The sequence below is a fragment of the Barbus barbus genome, assembly GCF_936440315.1.
Source record: "Barbus barbus genome assembly, chromosome: 7".
In the NCBI taxonomy this organism is placed as follows: Eukaryota; Metazoa; Chordata; class Actinopteri; order Cypriniformes; family Cyprinidae; genus Barbus; species Barbus barbus.
In genome coordinates this window covers 1,693,880-1,721,518 of record NC_136735.1, presented here as the reverse complement: position 1 = coordinate 1,721,518, position 27,639 = coordinate 1,693,880, and the positions used below count along the sequence as shown (strand labels likewise).

General features: G+C 42.1%; 3 protein-coding genes across 3 annotated transcripts in view; all 3 read left to right on the top strand.

Annotated features, from left to right (window-relative positions):
- Window positions 1–27,639, top strand: part of LOC306872949 (uncharacterized protein) — an 819,728-nt gene that overhangs the window by 373,534 nt on the left and 418,555 nt on the right. The gene's annotated exons all lie outside the window — the stretch shown is intronic.
- On the top strand, window positions 1,754–6,017 carry LOC306872880 (protein NLRC3-like). Its single transcript, XM_079421775.1, has 5 exons — window positions 1,754–3,796; window positions 3,936–4,109; window positions 4,181–4,354; window positions 4,666–4,712; window positions 5,104–6,017. Exons 1-5 carry the CDS (start codon window positions 1,950–1,952, stop codon window positions 5,631–5,633), a joined length of 2,772 nt encoding a protein of 923 aa, XP_079277901.1. The 5' UTR covers window positions 1,754–1,949; the 3' UTR covers window positions 5,634–6,017.
- LOC306872940 (microfibril-associated glycoprotein 4-like) lies at window positions 18,466–22,920 on the top strand. Its single transcript, XM_079421897.1, has 6 exons — window positions 18,466–18,506; window positions 18,628–18,678; window positions 18,769–18,966; window positions 19,047–19,143; window positions 19,239–19,406; window positions 21,360–22,920. Exons 2-6 carry the CDS (start codon window positions 18,673–18,675, stop codon window positions 21,611–21,613), a joined length of 723 nt encoding a protein of 240 aa, XP_079278023.1. The 5' UTR covers window positions 18,466–18,506; window positions 18,628–18,672; the 3' UTR covers window positions 21,614–22,920.

The following is a 27,639-nucleotide window of genomic DNA, read 5'->3' as shown; positions in this document are numbered from 1 at the left end:
GTCAAAACAAAATATATATATATTTTAAATGACTTCACGATGCCTCAATTATATCATGTTTATTGTGCTCTTTATGGAAAATGTGAATTCCATAAATGTGTTCCATAAATGCTTAATAGTGGCCTATTTGCACAGCACTACATCTAAATCTCTGTGAGGAGCTGGAGTGTAAGGACACTGTCTCAAAAAATGAGTCTGAATGAGAAAATGGAAAAGTGGGACACTGCAGCCTCTCCGGAAATCAGCTGTGTCTCTATGAAAAGTAATGCATCTATAGTTATGCCTCCTAATATCAGTAATGAAGCTGTGACCTCTGACCCCAGGTAAGACAATACACAGATACTGAACAGACCTTATGAAATACATAAATGGAAATTGATTGAATCCTTTGATTGATGTAATACAATGGAAGAATCATAAAACCACATCTCTAGAACCGAGCTGTCTGTCTATGAAAAGCAGTGGCATACCATGGGGTTTCAGTCAGGGCCTTCAGTAAGCAACTGTAAACTACATGTACACATCTTACACATCTCTGTTACAGCTAACACAGCTATGCATATAATGCACACACAGGCTCTCAACAACAATGACGGCTGATCAACAATTTCAATAGTAGACTAGATTTGGGTGGGTTAAATGCAGAGTAAATTTCCCTACATTGTCAGTAAAAGTAATCCGCCAGTACACGGGTCACTGTGCACATTCACATCATTCTAAAATGACGACGCACCCGAAGCAGCAAAACTGTACAAATGCTGGACATCCACACACCGCACCACAGTATTATCAACACACCATGTACACCTCCATAACAATGTGCATGATGCAATACTCATCAAATAATAAAGTACTCACCAGTCACTTGTAAATAAAGTCCATGGTTCTGTCATTCCATGTCCCTTTAATCATATTAAAAAGTAAACACAGCCAACAAAATAACATGTGCTAGCTGTTAGCCACTCATAGTTGCAATCTTTGAAATGGTGCATAAAAACTTTGCTGGCCTTTGTTAGCGAATTCAGTTTGGATGTTGGTCTTCCTTTCTCAGTTATTCTCTTTTGTCTGCAAAAGTGCAACAAGATCTGGTGTAGGCGCCGATGACTGCAGCTGTCATTTTCTTTTAGTTTACTTTCACTTTCATACATTGGAAATCCCTGACTAAAGGGGTGGTCTAGTCTGGCTAGACCCAGAGGGCGGGCTGTCATTGAACGTCAAAATTTGATTGGCTGATGATTCTGTCACTAATGCTTGTAACAAATCAGATGTGACCTCTTTCAACAAAAGGGTAGCACTATCTGTAGTGCTGGCCTCAGACTTTTTTTATGTAGGATTTTCCAGTTCAACCTCAACTAAACTAATCATAGGCAATTTAGTGGACATTACATAAATGAAAATGATACCTAAATAATCAATAAAAACATTTTTCACACAATTTTTATTTTTTATAGAGCCAGCAGAGAAGGCCCTGCTTCCCCTGATGGCCCACCACTGATGAAAAGTAATGTCTCCTTACTTAAATCTCCTGATTTCAGTGATGGAGCAGTGAGCTCTGACCTAAGGTAAGACAAAACTCTGATACTTAATATCTCACAAAGAAATTAAATCAAGATATGCTGATCGGCTCATTGCCTTTTACTGATTATTCATAGTAGCCATAATTACTGATACAAAGCCAGTGCTGACAACCTTATCTGGTGCAAATAATTCTGGAACTTTGAACTTCAAAATTGATTTGACTCAACAGTTTGAGAAACAATCTGATCCCGAATCAGCCCAGATGTGGAGTTTGTGAGCAGGTTTTGAGAGATCCAGTCTCTAATACCTGTGAACACAGTTTCTGCAGACAGTGCATCAGTTTCTACTGGGATCAGTTTAGACCGTCAGAAGACTTTGACTGTCCTCAGTGCAGAAAGAGTTCCAGAGCATGCCCTGTTCTTCAAACAATCATGAGAGGATCCAGTTCTGCTGGTTTTGCTCACCTACAGCAGGAGACTGGAGATATGCAGAAACCAGCAAACGATGAACTACAAAGAGTCAAAGACCAACACAAAACCAACCTGAAGAACAAGTATGAGAGATTATTTGAGGGTAGCAAACTCAAAGAGAATGAAACCCTCCTGAACAGGATCTACACACAGCTCTACATCATAGAGGGAGAGAGTGAAGGAGTGAATGAAGAACATGAGGTTTTACAGATGGAGAAAACAGCCAGAACACAACACTCACAAGACACTCCAATCTACTGCAATGACATCTTTAAAGCCTCAGCTGAACAAGGTTGTGAGGAGAAAGACCAGATCAAGACTGTTCTTACTAAAGGCATCGCTGGAATCGGAAAAACCATCTCTGTGCAGAAGTTCATTCTGGACTGGGCCGAGGGAAAAGATAATCAGGATGTAGATTTCATGTTTGTGCTTCCATTTCGAGAGCTGAATTTGATCCGAGATCATCAGTACAGTCTTCACAGACTTCTGCTGGACTTTCATCCTGAACTTCAAGATCTGGACTCAAAGATTTATGAGGAGTGTAAAGTTGTGTTCATCTTTGATGGTCTGGATGAAAGCAGAATCACACTGATGTTTTCAGACGCTCAGAAAGTTTGTGATGTGACTGAGACTTCATCAGTGGGTGTGTTGATGTCAAACCTCATGAAAGGAGAGCTGCTTCCCTCTGCTCTCATCTGGATCACCTCCAGACCAGCAGCAGCCAATCAGATCCCCTCCAAATACATCAACCGTCTGACAGAAATTCAGGGATTCAATGAGCCTCAGAAGGAGGAATATTTCAGGAAGAGAATCAGTGACCAGCATCAAGCCAGCAGAATCATCTCACACATCAAAAGAGCAAGAAGCCTCCACATCATGTGCCACATCCCCGTCTTCTGCTGGATCTCATCCACTGTGCTTCAGAAGCTCCTGGAAGAAGATCTGAGTGCAGAAATCCCTCAAACTCTGACTGAAATGTACATCCACTTCCTGCTGATTCAGATCAACATGAGGAACCAGAAGTATGAAGAGAGAGATCCAGAGAAACTCCTGCAGTTCAATAGAGAAGTGATTGTGAAACTTGCTGAAGTGGCTTTCAAACAGCTGATAAAGGGCAATATGATGTTCTATGAGGAGGACCTGATTGAGAGCAGCATAGACGTCACTGATGCCTCAGTGTATTCTGGGATTTGCACTGAAATCTTTAAGGAGGAATCTGTAATTCATCAGAGGAAAGTCTACAGTTTCATTCATCTGAGTGTTCAGGAGTTTCTTGCTGCTTTCCATGTATTTTACTGCTATTTAAACAGCACCATGAAGACCCTTAAGGTTATTGTTCCAATGCATAATATGCTTAAAGGAGCAGTAGATGAAGCCCTTGAGGGTCAGAATGGACAGCTGGATCTGTTCCTGCGGTTCCTGCTGGGCGTCTCACTGGAGTCCAATCAAAGACACTTACAGGATCTACTGACACACACAGAGAACAGCTCAGAGAGCATCAGGAGAACCACACAGTACATTAAAGAGAAGATCAAAGATGGACATGAACTCTCCACTGAAAGATCCATCAATCTGTTCCTCTGTCTGCTGGAAGTGAAAGATCAGACTCTGTCCAGAGAGATTCAGGAGTTTGTGAAATCAGACAAACACTCAGAGAAGAAACTCTCTCCTGCTCACTGCTCATCAATCGCCTACATGCTTCAGATGTCAGAGGAGCCGCTGGATGAGCTGGACCTCAAGAAATACAACACATCAGCTGAGGGGAGAAGAAGACTGATACCAGCAGTGATCAACTGCAGAAAAGCTCTGTGAGTGTTTACTCATGATATAGCAAAGAGTATTTTTTTTTCTAAATGAGTGATTAGAATAATGAAACTAATCTTTTTGAAATACCAGTTCTAGACTAAGGTTAAAAATGAAATTATCTTGTGTACTGCTGTCTTTCAGGCTTGCTGGCTGTAATCTCACTGGTCTGGTTTGTGAAATTGTGTCAACCACTCTACAATCCTCAAACTCTGTCCTGAGAGAGCTGGATCTATGTAACAATGACCTGCAGGATTCAGGAGTAAAGCTGCTCTCTGATGGACTGAAGAGTCCAAATTGTCAGCTGGAAAAACTGAGGTTTGACTGTCATTCATATGATGATACATGATTTATTTCAACCGCTGTTTACTATTGATGTGTTTCCGTAGGTTGTCTGGCTGTATGGTGACAGAGGAAGGCTGTGGTTATTTGTGTTCAGCTCTGAGTTCAAACCCCTCACACCTGAGAGAGCTGGATCTGAGCTACAATCACCCAGGACCACCAGGAGTCCAGCTGCTCAAACACAAACTGGAGGATCCAAACTGCTCACTGCAGATACTCAAGTATGTGGGATAGTAAAGGAGTTTTATTTAAGTTCACTAATACTGTTAATCTCAGATGAGTGAATTAAGTTGCATAACAAATTACTATGTATACACATACAATACTGTGCAAGTGTTAGGCACTTGTTGTGAAGACGTGTTCAAACACAAGTATGTGTGGAAAAGTGGTACAAGTTTGGCTCATTTCACTTTTTGAATGCCTAAATACTTATTCATTGATTTTAAAGTGTTTACTGATATTTCAGCTGATTCTAGCACACTTTTAATAATCAAACATTTATCATTTGTTCTTTATATTTGTCTCTTTCTAGTTTGGATCATGGAAGCAATTTTAGAATCACACCAGGATTAAGAAAATGTGGGCCTTTTCTCTCTTCGCACACACACACACACACACACGTTTGTTTTTGTGAAAAGTGGGGACATCCCATAGGCGTAATGGTTATTATACTGTACAAACTGTATGTGCTATTGCCCTACACCTAAACTTAGCCCTCACAGGAGACTGTGCATTTCTACTTTCCCCAAAAAAACCTCACTCTGTATAATTTATAAGCATTTTGAAAAGTGGGGACATGGGTCAATGTCCTGAAAAGTCCTTCGCCTATGTCATACCTGTGTCATTATACAAATGTATGTCCTCATTTGTCACAAAAACGCACACACACACAAACACACACACACACACACACACATACAGAGAGCGCTAAAACTATCTATTTATGTCACATCTGTATTCTTGTGTTCAGATGCCTGTGATCTCACACTGGATCCAAACACTGTAAACACTCAACTCATGCTGTCTGATGAGAACAGGAAAGTGACGCATATGAAAGCACCGCAGTTGTATCCTGATCATCCAGAGAGATTTGATACGTATCCCCAGGTTCTGTGTGGAGAGAGTTTGCGTGGACGCTGTTATTGGGAGGTTGAATGGAGTGGGAGAGTAACTGGCATAGCCGTGACATATAAAGGAATCAGCAGGAAGGGAGTGGGTGACTGTGTTTTTGGCTGGAATGACACATCCTGGAGTCTCTTCTGTTCTGATAACAGTTACACTGTTTGTCACAATAATGACAGAACTGACTTAACTGCACCTTCACCCCCCTCTAACAGAGTAGGAGTGTATTTGGATTGGCCGGCTGGCACTCTGTCCTTCTACAGCATCTCTGACACACACACACTCACACACTTACACACATTCAACCCCACATTCACTGAACCCCTCTATGCTGGATTCAGGGTTTATGACTCATCAGTCTCTTTGAGAAATATATGAACAGTCTCTCTTTCATGCTGGCACAAAGTTTTTATTTTTTTATTTTACATAAAACAACTTCACAGCTAAATGATTAAATGTAAATTCTGTGCCTCAGGATATGTCTCATGGAATTGGCATAATGATTGCTTTTGAACAGGTTTCCCCAAACACATCCCGGTCACAGCTCAGGAAAGTCACTAGTTGTCATACCAACAAGAAGTAATGTTGACTTTCTATGACCACTTATTCATAACTTGTATGTTTCAGTCTGCCTTATTTTGGTATTATGACATTTTTACATGTTTGTTCATTTAATATATAAAATATTTTATTTTAAGATTTGATTATTTTATTTAGAGATTTTGTTGAATTTCAATAAAATTATTTCACATCTAAAAAGGTACATGACATTTCCTAATTTTTCAGTATGGATGTGGTCATGTCATTTTTATTTTTTTTAAATACTTAAACTCAGAACTTTGCTTTTAGAGGGAGACACTGCACATGTTTATGTAATTCACATATGCTAAATCTCTCAAGATTCATGCTTTATTGCAATGTGTTTGCAGTTTTCTACATGTTGCACAATGCCGGTCGTGGTCCTGTTCCAATGGTGGCCCTTTTGTTGTGTGAGGACTTAAAATACCTTGCAGCCAGGTTTGAGCTTGCTGGAGTTTCAAGTATGAAAGTTCCTTCTTTTGTTTCATCTGGTTAAAAACATTGTGGTGAAATGTGAAGTGGGGAAAATGTTTCTTTAATTTGTGTATAATTGGGGCGTGTTGTTAAAGTGCAATTCTGTTTCCACTTCATTCTTTGTTCAGTGGTGAGGCACAACCTTTTTTTTTTTCATTTGGTTGTCAGGTCTGTCTGATAGTGCTCTCCAATTTACTGTAAGTGTTAAGTTACAGTCAATTGGAACACATTGCAGTGATGATAAATTTTTTTAGGCCAACCCATAAGTTTGCCTCACCCTGGTTCCCTCCACAAAAACCCAATAGGATTTTTTTTCCCATTGGCCTTTGGATAATTGCAGAAAAATATGTTCTACCAGACAGACTCAGAGGGCAGGTGAACGTTTACATGGTATTTATTCCATAAATAATTAACAGATGGTAGTGAGCTACAATGATTCATGTCTAGTTGTATGGAAAAGTTCTTTGATGTAGGCCCCATGCTTTGTCCAAATCCTGGGGATGCAGATTCGCTCTTGGTCCTGCATGAAGATGAAGACAGGGGTAGAGCCTACCCCCAAAAGGAAGTTTAAATCGAGACCCACAAGTTGAGGCTTTTCTTGATTGGATTTCCTAAAATAAAAATATAAAAAGATTAGCATTAAAGGTGACCTATTATGCCCCTTTTTGCAAGATGTAAAATAAGTCTCTGATGTCCCCAGTGTTACGCGCCCTGGGTTGTGGTAAGGACGAGACGATCCAGGAGTGCACGAAGGTTACTTTTATTGAAAGGCATTAACAAAAAAGACATTACAGGAGCGGCATCAACTCAGTAGGCATTAACGGAACGAGATCAGACCCTGACAGAAAGAACTCAGGGCTATTTAAAGGAACCGGAACAAACTAGCAAACAAGATAATTAATCTAACGCAGGTGCATGGAATCAGCGGAAATTAGTTAATCAAGAACCAGGGCAGGGCAAAACAGAACAAAACAGATACTGACACGTAACATATCGCCCCCCTTCCGGAAGGTGCGTCCCGCACCGTAACAGTCACATCGGGGAGGGGGGGCGGGCACCCTGGAGGCTGGTGCAGGCCCAGGACAGGGAGGAGACAAGGGGAGCCTCCAGGGTGGATCAGGAGACTCGGGAGACCAAGGCGGATCTGGAGACTCGGGAGACCATGGCGGGACTGGAGACTCGGAAGACCATGGCGGGACTGGAGACTCGGGAGGCCTTGGCGGGACTGGAGACTCGGGAGGCCATGGTGGATCAGGAGACTCGGCATGCCATGGTGGATCGGGAGACTCGGCATGCCATGGTGGATCGGGAGACTCGGCATGCCATGGTGGATCGGGAGACTCGGCATGCCATGGTGGATCGGGAGACTCGGGACGCCATGGCGGATCGGGATCCTCGGGCGGCCTTGGCGGATCGGGGTCCTCGGGCGGCCTTGGTGGGTCGGGGTCCTCGGGCGGCCTTGGCGGATCGGGGTGCTCCGTGGCCTTGGCCCTTGGCCTAGCCACACAGACTGAGACTATATGGCCCCCCCCCAAAATTTCTTTGGGAAAGTTCCCCTCTGGGGGCCACATTGGAGGAGAGGGTTCTTGGGGGCGCTCTGGAGGAGAGGACTCTTGGGGGCGCTCTGGAGGAGCGAGCGCTTGAGGGCGCTCTGGAGGAGCGGGCGCTTGAGGGCGCTCTGGAGGAGCGGGCGCTTGAGGGCGCTCTGGAGGAGCGGGCGCTTGAGGGCGCTCTGGAGGAGCGGGCGCTTGAGGGCGCTCTGGAGGAGCGGGCGCTTGGGGGCGCTCTGGAGGAGCGGACGCTTGGGGGCGCTCTGGAGGAGCGGGCACTTGGGGGCGCTCTGGAAGCGCGAAGCTGGATAGAACCAGCGGAGACGAAGGAGAGCTGGACGGGACCAGCGGAGACGCAGGAGAGCGCTCTTGCAGCGCAGACACTTGAGGGCGCTTTTGCAGCGCAGACACTTGAGAGCGCTCTTGCAGCGCAGACACTTGAGGGCGCTCCTGCAGCGCAGACACTTGAGAGCGCTCTTGCAGCGCAGACACTTGAGGGCGCTCCTGCAGCGCAGACACTTGAGGGCGCTCCTGCAGCGCAGACACTTGAGGGCGCTCCTGCAGCGCAGACACTTGAGGGCGCACGGGAGGCGCGAAGCTGGATAGAACCAGCGGAGACGAAGGAGAGCTGGACGGGACCAGCGGAGACGCAGGAGGGCGCTCTTGTAGCGCGGACTCTTGAGGACGCTCTCGCAGCGCGGACTCTTGAGGGCGCTCTTGCAGCGCGGACACTTGAGGGCGCTCTTGTAGTGCGGACACTTGAGGGCGCTCTTGCAGCGCGGACACTTGAGGGCGCTCTTGCAGCGCGGACACTTGAGGGCGCTCTTGCAGCGCGGACACTTGAGGGCGCTCTGGAGGCGCAGGGCTGGACGGGACCAGCGGGAACTCAGGTGGGCTGGACGGGACCAGCGGGAACTCAGGTGGGCTGGACGGGACCAGCGGGAACTCAGGTGGGCTGGATGGGACCAGCGGGAACTCAGGTGGGCTGGACGGGACCAGCGGGAACTCAGGACGGCTGGACGGGACCAGCGGGAACTCAGGACGGCTGGACGGGACCAGCGGGAACTCAGGACGGCTGGACGGGACCAGCGGGAACTCAGGACGGCTGGACGGGACCAGCGGGAACTCAGGACGGCTGGACGGGACCAGCGGGAACTCAGGTGGGCTGGACGGGACCAGCGGGAACTCAGGTGGGCTGGACGGGACCAGCGGGAACTCAGGTGGGCTGGACGGGACCAGCGGGAACTCAGGTGGGCTGGACGGGGCCAGCGGGAACTCAGGAGGGCTGGACGGAACCAGCGGGAACTCAGGAGGGCTGGACGGAACCAGCGGGAACTCAGGAGGGCTGGACATACTCTCAGGCGAAGGGCTTGGACGACGGGGAAAGGATCTCAGCGCTGACCTGACTGATATTATAGATGGGTCCAAAACTCTCGCCCCCAGGTCAGCGCTGTTGGAAACACTCTTGCGTGCTCGTGGACACCTAGAGATCTCCTTTGTCGTCTCGGGCGGTGGAATGTTCCTCGCCACAGATGGCGGACTAGCTCCGACTTGGGTCCGGTAACTCCCCAGACACTGGAAAATCCCCCGTCTCCAACACAAGCCAGAAGTGTCTGGGAGGTCCATAGAGTAGAGACGACGGATCCCAAGTCGGAACAGCTCGAGGATGGCCACATCATGCAGATCCACCGTTGCAGCGAGCTCGCAGAACTCCTCAGTGAATTTATAAAATGTGGGATTCTGCTGGATTAAGGCGTCGAGGCGGACGATAAACTCCATTGTGATGAGTGCGTCGTCCGCGTCCTCGGTACGGGTCTGATCTTCTGTTACGCGCCCTGGGTTGTGGTAAGGACGAGACGATCCAGGAGTGCACGAAGTGCAATTACTTTTATTGAAAGGCATTAACAAAAAAGACATTACAGGAGCGGCATCAACTCAGTAGGCATTAACGGAACGAGATCAGACCCTGACAGAAAGAACTCAGGGCTATTTAAAGGAACCGGAACAAACTAGCAAACAAGATAATTAATCTAACGCAGGTGCATGGAATCAGCGGAAATTAGTTAATCAAGAACCAGGGCAGGGCAAAACAGAACAAAACAGATACTGACACGTAACACCCAGAATGTGTAAATGAAGTTTTAACTCAAAATACCCTACAGATCATTTTTATAGCTTGTTAATATTGCCTTATAAGCCAAAACATGCCCTTTTTTGTTTGTCCCTTTAAATGCAAATGAGCTGGTGCTCTCGGAGCTTTAAGAGTTCATGCTCCAGTGCTGACCTTTGCAAATAAACATTCCACTGTTAGTACAATCCTGCTATCTTTACAGAAAACATACTTGGTTTAAAGCAACCAAATAAAAATTAACTTCAAGGTCAAGGTTCAAGAGCCTGACTAAAGCAACCACTGATTCCCAATATGGTGACTTCAAATGAAAGCACAACACCTAAAAGAGCTTTTGTACACATATGACAGAAATAAAGTCAAAGTGATTTGTATTAAGAAGCTGGTGATGCTGTTTGTGGAGTTGTTTAATCACCCTCTTCTGAGATCTTGAGAGATTTAATGAATTTTATTTCAGTTGATTTAATCTTTGGCTTTGGCTGTAAGTTTTGTTTCTCTGCTCTTGTTTCTCTTTCCTTCGATGATTCTACTTGTTAACAGACGGTGTTCATCACTAAAGCTCAATCCTCATTTAATTAATCACGTCATCCTCTCATTAACTTCAGTGTTACTTCAACACTCTGTAGTGTGGACATATAAGTGCTCTTTAAAACCGAGGATTTTGCTGTGGGATTAAAGGGGTTAAATGTGTGAGATAAAAACAAATACACAAACGTAATTTTAACAGAAATACACTGTAAATAAAAGAAAATTAAAAATTGATTACTGGCAACCACAGCTGCCGGCATTTCAGCGTAAAATCAAGCAAAAAAAAAAAAAACAGCAAAATACTGTAAAACCTAACAGTCAACTTCCTGTTGTGTTTTGTGGGTCACCATTGTGCTGGAGAGTAGAGCCTGTGTTTAAGTCAAGGACGGACAGGGAAACACTGATATCATGCTGCATGTTGCTTTATTTAAAGGCAGTAATTGTGTAGTTATTGATGCAGTGAGAATCTCTTCGTAAATTTTAACCATGCATGTATGTGTGCTGCTTTTATCTGCAAGAGATTTGAGTTGAATTGATGCTTTTAATGACTTTGCATAAATCTTTGCAAAAAGCATGTATTTAAGCGAAACATTTTTCAATATCCTTAAGCTCACTTTACTTAAACATTACAAATATTAGTTTATAAACAGTTGGACAATTTAAATGCAGTCGGTTTCTGCAAATCAAATGAGTTAACTGAAACATTTGTATATTAACATTGTATCAGATGATGAAATACGGTTTATCACTGTGAATTTAAACAGTTCTGTAAATCCTAAAATGTTGCTACTGTATTTTTCACGGTAAAATTCTGGCATCCACGGCTGCCGGTATTTTACCGTAAATTTAACAGATTGTTTTTTACAGTGTAGGCTTAAACCAAATGCCATGCCATCAATTTTTCCCCACAAGGAGTCTAAACACCTCTGGATATCGAGGGAAATCCGCGCAGAGAAACTCCTCTAGCGTCATGATTAGCGGCGGCATGTTTACATCCTAACAGATGGCATCTAGCGTTTCTTGTTTCAGCTGTTTGTAAGCTCTTTCAGTAGCTGTGGTCTACTAAAAGACTCAAAGGCATCAGGGCTAAAGTGGAGAGAACAGAAAAGTGGGTCTTTAGGAAGTTTTATTCATCCTCAGGCATCTTCCCATTCTTTTCTCTTCTTCTTATCGCTAGGAAAGCAGTGAAGTCTTACATCGCTTCTCTTGTTGCCCTTCGACTGAACATTACAACCAAAAGCCACACAATGTGGTATTGTATCAGTATTTTATATTGTATTGTATTCTGAGTTGTGTTGCAGTAAAAAGCGGCAGAATGTACTGTGCAAATAAATTAATGCCCCCCCCCTCCCATAGTCCAAAAACATTTCCATTTTTTAAAATAGCATACTTCTTTCATGGGTTTTCTACTACATATTTCATTAAGAGACATCATTTACGTTACATTAAGCTATACATGTCTTAATACATGGGGATCCCTTTCAGAGATTTAATGTACTTTATATTCAGTTGAATTAATCTAAGGCTGTGTCTTAAGTCAGTTGTAGTTCTTGAGTTTCTGTTTGTCTCTTTTTTTCTGTTCTCTTCTTTCCTTCAGTGATTTTGCTTCTTAACAAGCTTAGACAATCTGAGAGGACTCTATAAATAATTTATGAAGATTTTGTGGCTCAGATAAGGTCCAGTGTGGTTTATTTCTTTGGTCTTGGCTGACATGTAGCATTGCTATGACCTGCTTTTGGCCCAGATCTGGCAAACAGGAGCGGTCCACCCAAGTGCCATCATTCCATGCTACATGTGGCCAGATTATTATTCCACATGTGCCAGATGTGGGCTGGATTTGGGCCGACAATATGTTGCTATCTGGGCATAGAAATGTATGGTTGACTACCCCAATCACATGTTGGGGGGCGGAGTTAGTATAAATAGCCTCTGCCAACAAGGCGGGCTATTTGCACTTAGTGTAAATAGACAGTCCGTAAAAAAAACCCTAACCAAATTATAATTGTTCTTACATTTTCTACATAAAATTCCCATTTTATGCATTTCTCAGAAAATGCCACTGAGGCCTGGACTCACCAAATTACACAAGGACTTTACCAAAATTTGCTATAGTACTACTTAAATAAGTGTTTGATATCCAAATAATATAGCAATGCAAATATTTTTCTATGAGAAATGTTTGTGAATATAAACCAGCCTGTAACAATATCAGGTCACATGACCAAGAAGAAAAAAGTGTTCAGCAATTCAAAAAATTAACCCTTTAAAAACATCAAATATATTTTCAAAAGAAAATACAATTATGAACATACAATGTGTGAATATAATACAGTGGGTGTTGCAACATGAGGTCACATCATCACTAAGTTATATAGATTTGAATATTTTGCCAAAAATACATCCAGTTTGTGAATGATGTGTGTCAGGACAGCAATAATAAAATCCCCCAGGGTCCTTCAGTCTTTCAGTCCAGATGAAGTGCCAAATCCTACAACAAAGCCATTGTTCTTATTGCTTTTAAGTTTGAAAAGAATTCAATAGAATTAAATTTATTTCAGGTTTGAATAATAAAAAAAGAGGTTTGCATTTAGCATATGCACATTTATGAATATGGTATTTAGCTAACAGGAAAATAAGGTTTATGAAATAAATAACACTTTCCATTTCACAATTAAGAAAACCAAAAAATTACATTTCTATGTGTAAATAAAGAGGTGGGTAGTCCAGGGGCCAAAGAGTAAAGTTCCAGGGGCCATGTGGGAAGTCGTGGCCTAATGGTTAGAGAGTCGGACTCGTAATCCAAAGGTTGCGGGTTCGAGTCTCGGGCCGGCAGGGATTGTAGGTGGGGGGAGTGAATGTCCAGCGCTCTCTCCACCCTCAATACCACGACTGAGGTGCCCTTGAGCAAGACACCGAACCCCCAACTGCTCCCCGGGCGCCGCAGCATAAATGGCTGCCCACTGCTCCGGGTGTGTGTTCACGGTGTGTGTGTGTGTGTTCACTGCTGTGTGTGTGTTCACGGTGTGTGTGTGTGTTCACTGCTGTGTGTGTGTGTGTGTGTTCACTGCTGTGTGTGTGTGTGCACGTTGGATGGGTTAAATGTAGAGCACGAATTCTGAGTATGGGTCACCATACTCGGCAGTATGTCACTTCACTATTTTTGTTCCACCCATGAACTCAGCAGCTGATTTCACCAGAGGAGGAACCAAGACATTACTTTTAAGTCACAAATGAGCCTCGAGTCAAATCCTCAAAGAGTTAAAGTTAATGAGATAATTATGTGACTAATTAAATGATGATTGTGCGTTAGTGATGAGCAGATGTTGATGTTTTATTGGTTAAAATGATGCCACCATCATGGAGATCAGTGTTTGCTTTAGTTGGGCTCTTGACCCCTGATTTACTTCGTCAGATCTTTCTCTGTAGTAATGCATGTGCTGTTGTAAAGCAGAGAGAACAGTGTTCTACAGTGACAATGAGATCAGATGCTGGCTTGATTACATCTTAACTAACTTTTATTTTTCTATTTAATCATTTATGTGTTTGGGGTTTGCATTAATAATCCTGTTAATAAACTACAGCATGCAAGCAAAGCTTATTCTAATAATTATTGTGAAGAAAATTTAAACAAATACAAATTACATGAAGTTGCTAAACAAGGCTCAAGAGACAAACTAAAGCAAACACTGACCGCAATTATGGTGGCATTTTTATTTATTTTTTCCTTTCTTTGACCAATAAATCATCAACATCTAAATCTCAGTTAATTCTCAATAAGAGAATATAAAATAAAGTAAATAGACAAATTAAAGTAAATCTGGTTAGTAATGAATGAAGCATGTGATGCTGTTTGTGGAGTTGTTTAAATTAATCAGATCTTTTCTTTCTTTCTTTTCTTTTCTTTTTTTCAGTTGATTTCTTCGAAGGCTGTGGCTGAAGTCAGTTGTAGTTCTTGTGTTCCTCTTTTCTTCAGTGATGTTGATTGTTAAAAGCAGGTGTTCATCACTAAAGCTCAATCATCATTTAATTAATCACTTAATTATCTCATTAACTTTAACTCTTTGAGGACTTGGGATTTGACTTGAGACTTGAAAGGAATGACTTGGTCCCACCTCTGCTGATAAACTGTGCTAATTAATTAATCCAGCTGATTGGAATAAAATACTGAGGAAGACTTTTACTTTCTGAACCGGACTTTCCACCTCTGCCTTTACAACACGTTTTGGTTGCATAATGATACCTTTAAAGGTACACAATAGGTCCTTAGGGTACAATTATATGTTTTGTTCCCTTAGGAACAAAATTATACCTCCGCTGTACCTTTTTTCTGACAGTGTATAAATAGAATATCATCTTTTCACTCCCAAACATAGGATTTTTTAGGCCATACCACGTAATATTAGAAGGCAGTTTCAAAATATTTACAATATAAATGATTTGTAATTTTACAGGTTGTTACGCCTTTATTCCCCAAACGTTGCCATATTATTCCCCTATACCTACACGGAGGTACACTATAATTACAAAATGCATATGTTGTTGTTACCCCCTTATTACACATTGTTCCCTTATACCTACACGTCTTTATAGGTACACTATAATTACAGAAACGTACACTGTAAATTCAGTTCTTTGCAGGTTGTAATCTAAATCTACACAATTATTTCCAAGAGCAAATGATGTGCCAGCACATAAACCGCACAGCTCTGTTCTCTTACTGCAAGTAAGGAAGTCTTGACTTATATTTACATGCATGCAAAATGGGCTTTACCAGACAAATTCTTCAGTGTTAAAGAAAATGCTCAACACAAGTGTTGCATCTGTTAAAGGAAAACATTTATCTTACACTTCAAGCACTTATTTAATCCCTGTTGGGAATATGTGTGTCAGGATCTTGGACCTGTTTTTGTTGTGTTTTGCTCCCCATGTGTTCTGTGACCCAGTTTCTCCCTCATGTTAATTGTTAATTTGATCCCAGGTGTGTCTCCTTAGGTCCCTCGTTATCCTGTGTTTATAAGCCCCAGTCCTTTCAGTTAGTTTTGTCGGTCGTTGAATTGTCATCCCTGTCCGTGATGTGTTTCCTGTGCCTCCCATGCTCCTAGTTGGATTAAAGATTCTCGTGTTTGTGAATTCCTCGTCTCCTGGTCTCCGTGTCTTCGTGCTCCCGGGCAGAGTTGTAACAGAACGACCGACCTCAAACAGATACCTCTACTTTTACCTTCCGTTTTGTTTTCCGTCTTACCCAGTGTTTTTCTTTCCGTTGTGACCCATGGATCCCTATGTCTGGCCCGAATTCCTCCTCCTCCTGCTGGAGCAGGGGGACCGATCTCTCGAGGACCATACAAGACTGTTCCTCATGTTAGCTAACGCCACCAGCTACCCGGACGACGTGCTCTGCTCTTTCTATTATGGAAGCCTGAACACCGCGTGCAGAGCGCTGTCGTCCGAAGATGGTCCTCGAGAGGATTTCGCCGCTTTTGTGGAGTGGATTCTGGTGAGAAACGGATCGCCTCTCACAGTCTCCTCAGAGGATGATCTCGCCAGAACCACTCCAGACCCAGAGCCCAGCCCACCATCTCCCCACGGTGCGGAGCACCAGCCCGAGCCCACCGATGACGGAGAGCCATTTCCCGCCGCGATCTGCGAGCCAGCGCGAAGCCGAGCGACTGAGCGGATGATCGTCCCGGAAGTAGAGCCCAACCCGTCAGACCAGGTGCGAGAGCCGGCGTCAGTGTTCATCACGAAGGGAGCAAGCCGTGGACGGTGTGAGCGCGGAGTGGAGCTCCGCCCCCTGCACCGCGGCTGAGGGTGAGCTGAGGAGAAATCTGGGACCGCTGGACAGAGAGGGGGCGTCCGACTTTCCCGTGCCGGCTCCCTCCAGCCCTCCTGAGTTCCCGCTGGTTCCGCCCAGCCGTCCTGAAGTCCCGCTGGTTCCGCCCAGCCGTCCTGAAGTCCCGCTGGTTCCGCCCAGCCGTCCTGAAGTCCCGCTGGTTCCGTCCAGCCCTCCTGAGTTCCCGCTGGTTCCGTCCAGCCCTCCTGAGTTCCCGCTGGTTCCGTCCAGCCCTCCTGAGTTCCCGCTGGTTCCGTCCAGCCCTCCTGAGTTCCCGCTGGTTCCGTCCAGCCCTCCTGAGTTCCCGCTGGTTCCGTCCAGCCCTCCTGAGTTCCCGCTGGTTCCGTCCAGCCCTCCTGAGTTCCCGCTGGTTCTGTCCAGCCCTCCTGAGTTCCCGCTGGTCCCGCCCAGCTCTCCTGCGTCTCCACTGGTCCCGTCCAGCTCAGCTCTTCCCGAGCGCCCCCAAGTGTCCGCGCTTCCAGAGCGCCCTCCAGTGCCGGCTCCACGCACGTGCCCTCCAGTGCCGGCTCCACGCACGTGCCCTCCAGTGCCGGCTCCACGCACGTGCCCTCCAGTGCCTGCTCCTCGAAGATCCCCACCCTCCCACCCACTCCTGCCTCCTCCACCGCTGTCGTCTGGCAGCCCCCCCGCTCGCCCTCAGCCCTCTATCGGTACGGTGCGAGCCCCGTGGGTCTGCCATCCTCCAGCGTTGCCGGGGCTGGAGTATCCCTTACCTCCGCCTCCAGCCTCCGAGGCCCGGACTCCGCCTCGGTCCGTAGACCCAGTGGCTCCACCTCGGCTCCTAGCTCCCTCGCCTCCACCGTCACTCCTCGATCCACCAGCTCCACCGGGCTCCCTCGTCCCTCCGGCTCCGCCTTGGTCGGGCGTCGACCCGCCTTCGCCTCTGGACTCCTCTCCTCTGGCTGCGCCTCGTCGCTCCGTCCCACCGGCTCCGTTGGGCTCCTTCCTCCCTCCAGCTCCACCTTGGTCCTCAGTCGCTCCGGCTCCGCCGCGGATCTCCGGGTCTCCGCCTCCACCTCGGTCACCAGAGCCCTCGGCTCCACCCTGTCCCCCCGGATCCTCGGCATCACCCTGGCTCGTTGGCTCTCCGTCTCCGCCTCGGGCTCCTCCACCACCTGCTCCGCCGCCGTTGGTCGGCCCCCTGGAGTCGGCGGCCATCCCTCCTCCATGGCTCCTCCCTCCGTCGGCTCCACCGTGGGCCATCGTCACGGCTGTGGCCTGGGTCCAGCTGAGCGCCTCCTGCTCCGGGTCTCTCCTGTCTCTTCCCTGGCTCCTCCCTCCTTCGTCACCGCCTTGGTCTCTGTCTGCCGGCCCCCTCCCGGGTATCCGCCCTCCTCCTGAGCCGCCTCCCAAGTTCCCACCCGCCCCTCCCCTTTGGATGTTTCTATGGTGCGAGGACGCACCTTCCGGGAGGGGGGCGATATGTCAGGATCTTGGACCTGTTTTTGTTGTGTTTTGCTCCCCATGTGTTCTGTGACCCAGTTTCTCCCTCATGTTAATTGTTAATTTGATCCCAGGTGTGTCTCCTTAGGTCCCTCGTTATCCTGTGTTTATAAGCCCCAGTCCTTTCAGTTAGTTTTGTCGGTCGTTGAATTGTCATCCCTGTCCGTGATGTGTTTCCTGTGCCTCCCATGCTCCTAGTTGGATTAAAGATTCTCGTGTTTGTGAATTCCTCGTCTCCTGGTCTCCGTGTCTTCGTGCTCCCGGGCAGAGTTGTAACAATGTGCTGCATACAGCAGAATATTTGAAGATGTATTTAATCTAGTTAGATCTTCTATAATGCTATTTAAATAACACTTTCAATATTTACAACATTAGAACAGATGGTTTGTGATTTCCTACTGGTTTCTGCCTCTCATCCTACTGTCCTGAGCATTAAAGGTGCATCACAATATTTGATCAAACTGTTCTATGGATTGCCATAGACTTCCATTCAAGAATAATAATTATAAGAAGAACAAGAGAATAGTTGAAAAGCAATTCAGAGCCAGTGCACTGCAAGCAAACACTGCATGTTTATTTGCATTTTATTTGCCTCCAAAATATGGGATTTTGTAATGTAAATTTCTTCTTTAAATCCGAGGAACCTGAGAAGTTGACAGATATAAAGAGTGTTTGTGTCAGACTGAAGAACGCAAACGGTGAGTTACTCCTTTGCTCTTCATTTACAACACAGAACATTCAGACATTTATACAACTTTCACAAAATGAACAAAAAGTCAAAGAAGACAATATAAAAATGTTTCTGTTATTTGTGTCTAGATAAAACAGATCTCTGCTGTGATCTACTGAGGAGAGATTGAGAAGATGGCAGTAAGTTCATGAATAACTCTACATTCCTAGAGATATTTCCAGCTTCATTTTAGTGTGATGTTCATTTCTTTCTCTCTCTGTCTCGTGCAGATGATGGTGTTTTTGGCAGCTCTTCTTCAGGTTGTACTGATGGGTGAATGTCAGGATGAAATAGACTGTTCTGCCATCTATGAATCAGGACAAACGGTCAGTGGGATTTACTCCAGCTATCCAGCAGGAGACATTCATGTCTGGGTTTACTGTGAGATGATCTCAGGTGGAAAAGATGAAGACAACGGAGGATGGACGGTACGAATATGACTTTAGATCATTAAACACATCAGAAACACATCATTATGAATCATATATTCTATATAAACCCATCACAGGTGATTCAGAGGAGAATGGATGGCAGTGTGAATTTCTATCGGCCGTGGGATCAGTACAAGACAGGATTTGGGAATGTGGAGGGTGAATACTGGCTGGGTAAGATCTCACAGTGTGTGTGTGTGTGTGTGCGTGTGTGTGGATGTTCATGTCCAGTGTTTGGTTGAACGTGTTCTTCATGTGTGTATGATCAGGGCTGGAGAACATGTACCAGCTGACACGCAACAGGAAGTACATGCTGAGAGTCGACCTGGAGGACTTTCAAGGAGATAAAGTTTTCGCTCAGTACTCGTCTTTCTCTGTTGGTCCTGAAACTGATGGGTATAAACTGCTTGTTTCAGGATTCACTGATGGAGGAGCTGGTAGGACACTTTCATTTATACACATTATTGGGTGTAATGCTTTACCCCACAATAGCAATTGTCATCTTATGTTTGTTGTTTTTTTATGGCTTTAGTTGCTTGTTTTCTGATGTTCCGCGGTTTATCTGAATATTTTGTTAATTTTCACCATTGTTGAGGTTCATAAGCTGATTCTTGATGTCTTTGTGAGTCTGGTTAATACTGTAGTTGAAACCTTTTTTTTTTTTTTTTGATGTATTTAATCTAATATGCTCCCTTTTAAATATTTTAGTTCGCTTGAGGATAATTAATGCGGTTATTTATTTCAGAGAATTAAAAGTCACATTTTCATGTGCTTTCATGTAGATTTCAGATGGTTGAGGTTAAGTAATGCTATACTTTTTAGAGTAATTAGTACAGTAATCTATTTACATTGCTGAAGATGACATTAGTAGCTAGTAATTAATTACTGTCTTAAACCCGATTCGGACAGTAATTGTTTCTCATATGGACTTCTGTAAAAATAAATGTACATATCACCTCAGTGATAAACTCATGTATTTGGACGGTGATTTATTCACAGTGGAGTGAGTTCTGCGCTGCTCACATGGCCAGTCACATGATGGCCTGCTGTAAATATAATTCATTTTATTTACAAATTTATTCTTATTAATGTGTAAAATGTTTTTAAAAACACGTATTATCATTATGTAAAATGTATTCTTATTATTCCAAGCATATTTTATAATATATAATCCTATTTATTATTTGATTATTTAAATCTCCTGTTTAAAAATAGGAAAATAGATGCGTTATAGTTGTATATAATTATACGCGATATATATCTGTTTATAATACACATTTTAAAATTGTATTGCATACCTGCTGCTGCCATAATAAAGACCCATTACGAATGTTTACGTGCTTTTCTTCTCTTTCTGCTCTCACTCCTGTGCTGGAGCAGTTATGAAGTATTGTTCTTTTAAACACTTTCCAGCATTTCAGAAATAAATATGCAAATTACACGCTACCTTTTATGGTGTTCGGGAGTGCTCAAAAAATCACTTACATCCCCCTGAGACGTAAACCCAAGTTACTTTAAAGCCCTGTTCGGACAGTAATTGTTTCTCAGGGGGACGTAAGTGATTTTCACCATATACAGGGGTAGCTGATGATTGTAATGCCGGCCGAATCCAGGATGTCAATGTTTTTCGTGAAAATCCCCAGCCGAATTAACTACTGTTTTTTGACAAACACCAAGGTCGTGTGGTAATTTGACTGCGTCCGAATCCACATCCCTGAGTTTATGAGAAAAAAAAAATCTATTTAAAATTCAGTGTTTAAACTCTTTCTGGGACTTCCCAAACAACGTACGGTAACTGTTGTACTTTGCTATATATATATATATATTTCTGAAATGCTGGAAAGTGTTTAAAAGAACAATACTTCATAACTGCTCCAGCACAGGAGTGAGAGCAGAAAGAGAAGAAAAGCACGTAAACATTCGTATTAGGTCTTTATTATGGCCGCAGCAGGTATGCAATACAATTTTAAAATGTGTATCATAAACAGATATATATCGTGTATAATTATATACAACTATAACGCATCTATTTTCCTATTTAAATAATAGGAGATTTAAATAATCAAATAATAAATAACATTATATATTATGAAATATGCTTGGAATAAGAATACATTTTACATAAGTATTTGTTTAATACATTTTACACATTAATAAGAATAAATTTGTAAATAAAATTCATTTTATTTACAGCAGACAATCATGTGACTGCAGGTGAGCAGCACATTCCCGGGTTCGCAGGATAACAGAACTCACTCCTCCACTGTGAATAAATCACTGTCCGAATGCATGAGTTATTTTTACAGACATCCATATGAGAAACATCTACCGTCAGAATCGGGCTTTAGCCATCACTGTTTATACTCATGAATTTCCATTTGTCTCTGCAGGCGACTCTTTATCTTTTCACGATGGACAGAAGTTCACCACCTTAGACAAAGACCAAGATGTCAGAAACGAGAACTGTGCCAAAATTCGTCTCGGTGGATTTTGGTACAAAAACTGTGTGCTAGCAAACCTCAACGGTATGTATATATGGGGTAACGATACCACCCATATCGCCATTGGTAATATTTGGCACAGCTGGAAGGGTTATTATGTCGGTATGAAATCCATCAGCATGAAGATCAAACGTGTGTCATAGAAACATTGGCACATTCCTCAGAAATAAACAACAAAACAATCAAATGAATGTTTAAGGGTTTCTCTTCTCTAACTTCATAGATCATGTAGGAATCACTCTCTTGAAAACTTGTGTTTGTAGTGGCTTTCCTATGAAGTTGTGTTCTTCACTATAGGTTGGAATCAACAATGTCCATTTCATGACTTGTGATAAAAGTGTGTAGCTATGGTAACCATATGTTCCTGTCCAATACAACCTCCAGGTCAGGTTAATATCATGTGATGTGAACAGGTGCCCTACGTCTACTCAGCAGTGCACATCACCCTCTAGTGGTGACATAATCACCACATTTGAGCTCCTACACCGTTTAGAAACTGCTCTTTGTTTTGATTTAGTACATTTTAATATAATGCGTTACACACTGATACATATATTTATCATTTGGCTGTGAAACATTTTCTTCTTTAACTGAACCAAGAGAGACTTCTCTTCAGACACATAGACTAAGCAAAAGTAAGTTTTCTCTTTTACTGTGACACATTTGTGTCTCCTTAACCTGTCATTGCTGATTCACTGTTTGCGTAGAAGAGTGATTCTCCAAAGTGGTCTCTCTTTCTCAAATAAATAAATAAATAAAAGTCCTGGGACTCAACACTCTGCACATTTGACATTCGTATTTCTTCCTTAATTAACAAACGTGATTTGTGATTCAGATGATCAATTTAGTGGGAGAAAGCTCTGTTAACTTGTCAGATAAGAGAGGCATATAAAATGCGCAGAGCAGTGGGTCCTCAGGACTGGAGTAGAGTAAGCTTTAATATAACCTTTAAACTTAACTTCTACAGTGTATAACTACTTTATGTTTAACAATGCTTTTGTGTCTGACCATTTGTTTATTTAATTATTTCTCCGGAGGGTGCATTTGGGTACATTTGTTATTTGTAAGAATATTTATCTAAAGTTAGTTTGTATTTGTTTCTTGTTGTGGCCTGTCTAAGCTATGAAATTGTGCTTCTACGAGGTGATAAAATAAACATGCAAAAATTAGAGTTTTAATTTATGTTAGAATCTGATCTGAATGGGGTCAAATCCTCCCTGTCTTTAAAAGAATTTGCCGACATACTGAATGTAATGTATGGTAATTGTGTTATTACTCCTTACCTATTGGACAAATTCCTTGTGTGTGTGAACACACTTGGCAATAAAACTCTGTCTGATTCTGATTCTGATTCTGATTCTATTGCTGGCGCTCTCTGTCTGGAGATGTGATGTGGATACATATGTTGGACATATATATAAGAATGTTCAGTAAAACAGATAGTCCCGTTAATCAGGTGTCTCTGTGAATTATCAAAATACGCGTTCAACAGATGTCACGTGATGTCAGAAGAACACCATGGAGCAGTTGAAGAACCCAAACGGTGTGTGTTTCGAAGGAAATTTGGCAGAAAACTGGCGAACGTGGATTCAAAAGTTTGACATGTATCTCATTGCAACTGGCATTGCAGAGAAGAGTGACAAAGTAAAGTGTGCAACATTTCTTCACGTGGCTGGAGATAAAGGTATTTAATACCAATGACTTTGATGATGATGTGGATGATTTTGAAGTGCTCAAAGAAACGTTTAGAGTTTATTACGTTATAGTTTATTATCAAAATGCCTGTAGATTTGTGTGAGGGGTAGGGTTAGGGTAATGGGTATGAAAATACAGTTTTTACAACAGAAAAATATCTAGTATAAATATCTAAAAATTCTTGAATAAGGATGCATTTACTTGACAAGTAAAATGACTTAAAATATTAGATATTATGTCTTGTTTCTGAAAAAAAATAAAATAAATTGTGTTAGTTTTTGCTTAAAACAAGCAAAAATATCTGCCAATGGGGTAAGAAAAATAATCTTAATTTAAAGGCTAAACAAGATGATTTTTCTTGCCCCACAGGCAGAAACTTTTAGCTTGTTTGAAAGCAAAGTTGAAAGCAAAAAGCATGCTGCAATTGTACATTAGCAAGAAAAGAGGCTGAAAAAAACCAACATTCAGAGATGGGCACAATTACATCAAGAAGTATTTAGGTACAAATTACAAATAAAAGCTCATTAAATGTATTTAATGAAAATACAAAAATACTGGTGTGAGAAATGTATTTTATTAAAATACAAGTTATTTGTAATTTGAAAATACAAAATTGCAAACAATATTTAAAATCAATCAAGTGCAAGAGACATTAATTTAGATACACCTATAAGAGAAAGATAAGATTAGTGGCAATTGCAAAATGAAGTCTCAATTGTAAGATATAAAGGTGAATTCTTACCAAGTCAGATTATGGTGTATATACTGCAGTATAATAAGATTGCAGGACGTACTAGTTTGTGTTTCACTTCACTGGAACCAGAGGTGTGCAGGACATCAGCAAGGTTCCCCTTCAGTGATCTGTAAAGGCCAAACCCTCAGTGAAAATAAGAGATGTGATTGGTCAGATTTAATGACATGAATGATTTGCTGGAAGTTGTACGCAATACCATAGAATTACATCATTAAGCAAACTGTTTTCTCCATTTTCAATATATCATGCTGATAAAAGCACATTTTAATGATTGATATGATCATAATTTAAATGATATAACTGTCTTTACATCAAAACACAGTCTTAAATAGTCAAGTCATGTCACCTTTATTTATATAGCGCTTTAACAATACAGATTGTGTTAAAGCACTTAACAGTATCAAATTGGAGGATAGAGTGTCAGTAATGTATAAACATAAGATTAAACTTATCCCACTATAACATTTTATGATACTGTAATGTTATGGTACTGTTTCTGTTTATATATATATATATATATATATATATATTTATTTTTTCCTCATCATTTAATTAGTCACTTAATTATCTCATTAACTTTAACTCTTTGAGGACTTGGGATATGTCTTGTGTCTTGAAAGGAATGTCTTGGTTCCTCTTCTGGAGAAATCAGCTGCTGGGTTCATGGGTGGAATAAACATATGACAGGACTTTTACTTTCTGACCCCTGGACTTTACACTTCTGGATGTCAGAGATATTTTAAAGGCATCACAAGATTGCAGTGAAACCATAACGTCTTAAGAACCTCGGTTTGTGCAACGCGTAGTCACTGTATCAGATTGTACTTTTCATGCTAGACTGTAATTAGAAAATTATATAGTTCCTCTTCAAGTATTCATAAGCTTGACTTGTCTGAGCAGCCTAGCAACACAACAGCCAACCAGAATTAAACAATCAGCAGCTCAAAAACCAATCAGAATTTGAATGCTGCTAGAAGATATTCTAGACATGTGGGATGATGTTTGACAACAAACAAGCCCTTATTAAAGCTATTAAACTTCTGTAAGGAGATTGTATTCATGAAGGACACTTTCCTGATTCTTCTTTTTAGTGTGTGTTCAGTTACTAATTAGTTTCACTGAATGAGAGAAATCTGTTCATGTGCATTAGAATCAGCAGTCTCACTCACTAAGTATGTAATAATCACATGAGCCACTAGAGATAGAGGTGAACATGACATCAATAAGCAGTACTCAGTTACATTCTTTCTTAGGAATGTCAAAAACACATGAAAGCTGTACTTTTATTCTCACAGTTGGATTTCTCTCATTCTAATGAATCACAGCTTAACGAACGGTTAACAAAAGTGCAACTATTTTAGGAGTTTGGTGATTTTAGAGCTGTATATCTCTAGTCATCTTCTGAATATTCATCTGTATCGTCTGTGTCCATCAGGGAAGCACAGACATGATGAAATTAAAGCAAAAGAAGCAACGCACACATAATCCAACATCTGTATGAACAATCATTTACTGAATGCAGTCATTCTGTATAGTTTGTAAAATAATATTTTACCCTGTTTAAATTTCATTAAAGTATCACTATGTTTTTCACTATGTTGGAGCTAAACTCTGCAGAGCTGTGGCCCTTTGAGTTGAGTTTGAGACCAATGCCCTAAAGGAACTTGCGTGTAAAGTATGTGTGTGGGTGTATGTTTGTGTTCAGTAAATGAACGTGTTTGTTTTTCACCTCTAAAATACTTCACGGAAACTGAATAAAGCTGGCGAAACAGGAAGAACCAGTCAAACACAACGTTTGAACAGACTCAGGTAGTTCTGACAGCAACACCTGAGGAGTTTTTCCACGTAAGTACATTTATAAAGCTATATAACTGCTAACAATGTGTCGCTTATATTATTTAAATATATGGTTATTGTTATTTATAGTCTTACCATTGTTTTTGGGAGTGTTTTTAGAAATGTTTGACAGCGATATAAGGTTGTTTCGACGTTTGACGTTGGATGTTAAACAGATATTCAGCTGGGAAAAACTTAAGTAAATTCTTAGTGGATGAGAATAATTGTATAAAAAATGGCTTATCTGAAAAGCATTAGAATGTACAACTGAACACACATTGCAGTTTATTTGTTTTCACTATGTGTTGAAACTTTGAAATATGTTAAAGGCTCTAGCAGCAGCACGCTAGCGCTTAGGACAGCTAGGGGCCGTCTACGAAGTACATACTGAAGGATAAAAGGAATAATGGTTTACCACCAGACTTTTTTTTTTTAACAGTTAACAAAACAAGAGCAATTTTTACACCAAGGTCATTGAAAGATATAAAGACAAACACTCATAATGCTCACTTGCATTTAAAAAAGAAATATTGTAAACAAGATAATGTGTGATAGTGGTTATTATTATATTATTACTAGTAATAAATATATTAATAAAAGAAAAACAATATTAAAAATCATTATCATTCCATAATCCAGTGGTTATGCTGTAGGCTTATTCCAGGTCCTTCTGTATTCACAGAAGTATGACTCAAAAAAGTACACACTATTTAAATTAAAACCAATAAATTAATTCATTTACAATAAATACACTCTTCTGTATCACTCTTCTGTTACTGTTTTTTTTTATATATATAAAAAACTTTATATATATATATTTGTTTTATATTCCCCTTTATCTGGAATCGTTTCCCTCTTTTTCTGCAAGGTTATGTGAGTGGCCGGAGGTGTCATTGGCTTGGCATGTGCCTCGACATAGCATGATTGGACTTCGTTCCCATTGTGTCTGCAAGAGGGATGCAGTATTAAGTTCCCTAGAAGCGGAACGTCTCGGGTTACCCATGTAACCATGATTCCCCGAGAGGGAATGAGATGCTGCGTCCACTTGCCATGCATTCGGCCTGCCTGTTTACATCTCCTTCAGACAACCAAGTTGCTGATGTATTCAGCAGGTGCCCTTTTATACCTCCGGGCACCTGCCTATGAAGTCATGGGTCACGTGGACCAATAGGATTGGTGCTTCAGACACCAGTCACGCTGGCAGCATTCCCCATTGTGTCCACTAGAGGGACACAGCGTTACGTTCCCTAGAAAGGAAACACATTGTGTGATCTTTTCTACATTTGAATACAAATGTCAAACGTCAAACCAACTTTATAGCGGTATGCTTGACAGTGTCTTTGCAAACGCAATGGGCGTTACTGTTACGACATAGTGGAAAATAAACCTTGATATACAGAATCTAAGAGCCTTGGACTGAAAAAAAAATTGTATAGTAGATGGACATTACTTGGTTATTGTTGTCTTTGTGGATGTTGATTCCCGAGGGGTATGGCCATATAACCACCAAAGACAAGTGTTAGGGAAATAAGTACTCTCTACTTAGAAATGGCAAAATTGTCAACTTATTTGGCCAAAGTGGCCCATTATTTGAAAATCTTGCACTGTTTCGCTTCATTCTATTACACAGTGCTCTGTTTGTTGCTAGGATGACAAAAAAAGTTACACTTTTGGCTGGTCTTACAGCTCTTGTCAATGTCAAAACGAGCGAGATGGCTAATAAAATCAAAGTAGGTGGAGTTTACTGTTCACAGAAGCAGAGCGCAAATTCCAGAAATTTAACTGTAGTGCTGTCCTGGAAATATCACTGTAGGGCTCCTTTCCTATAATAATATAAATTCTGCTGTAAAATCATTTTGAGGGATATAAGGTGAACAATTTGTT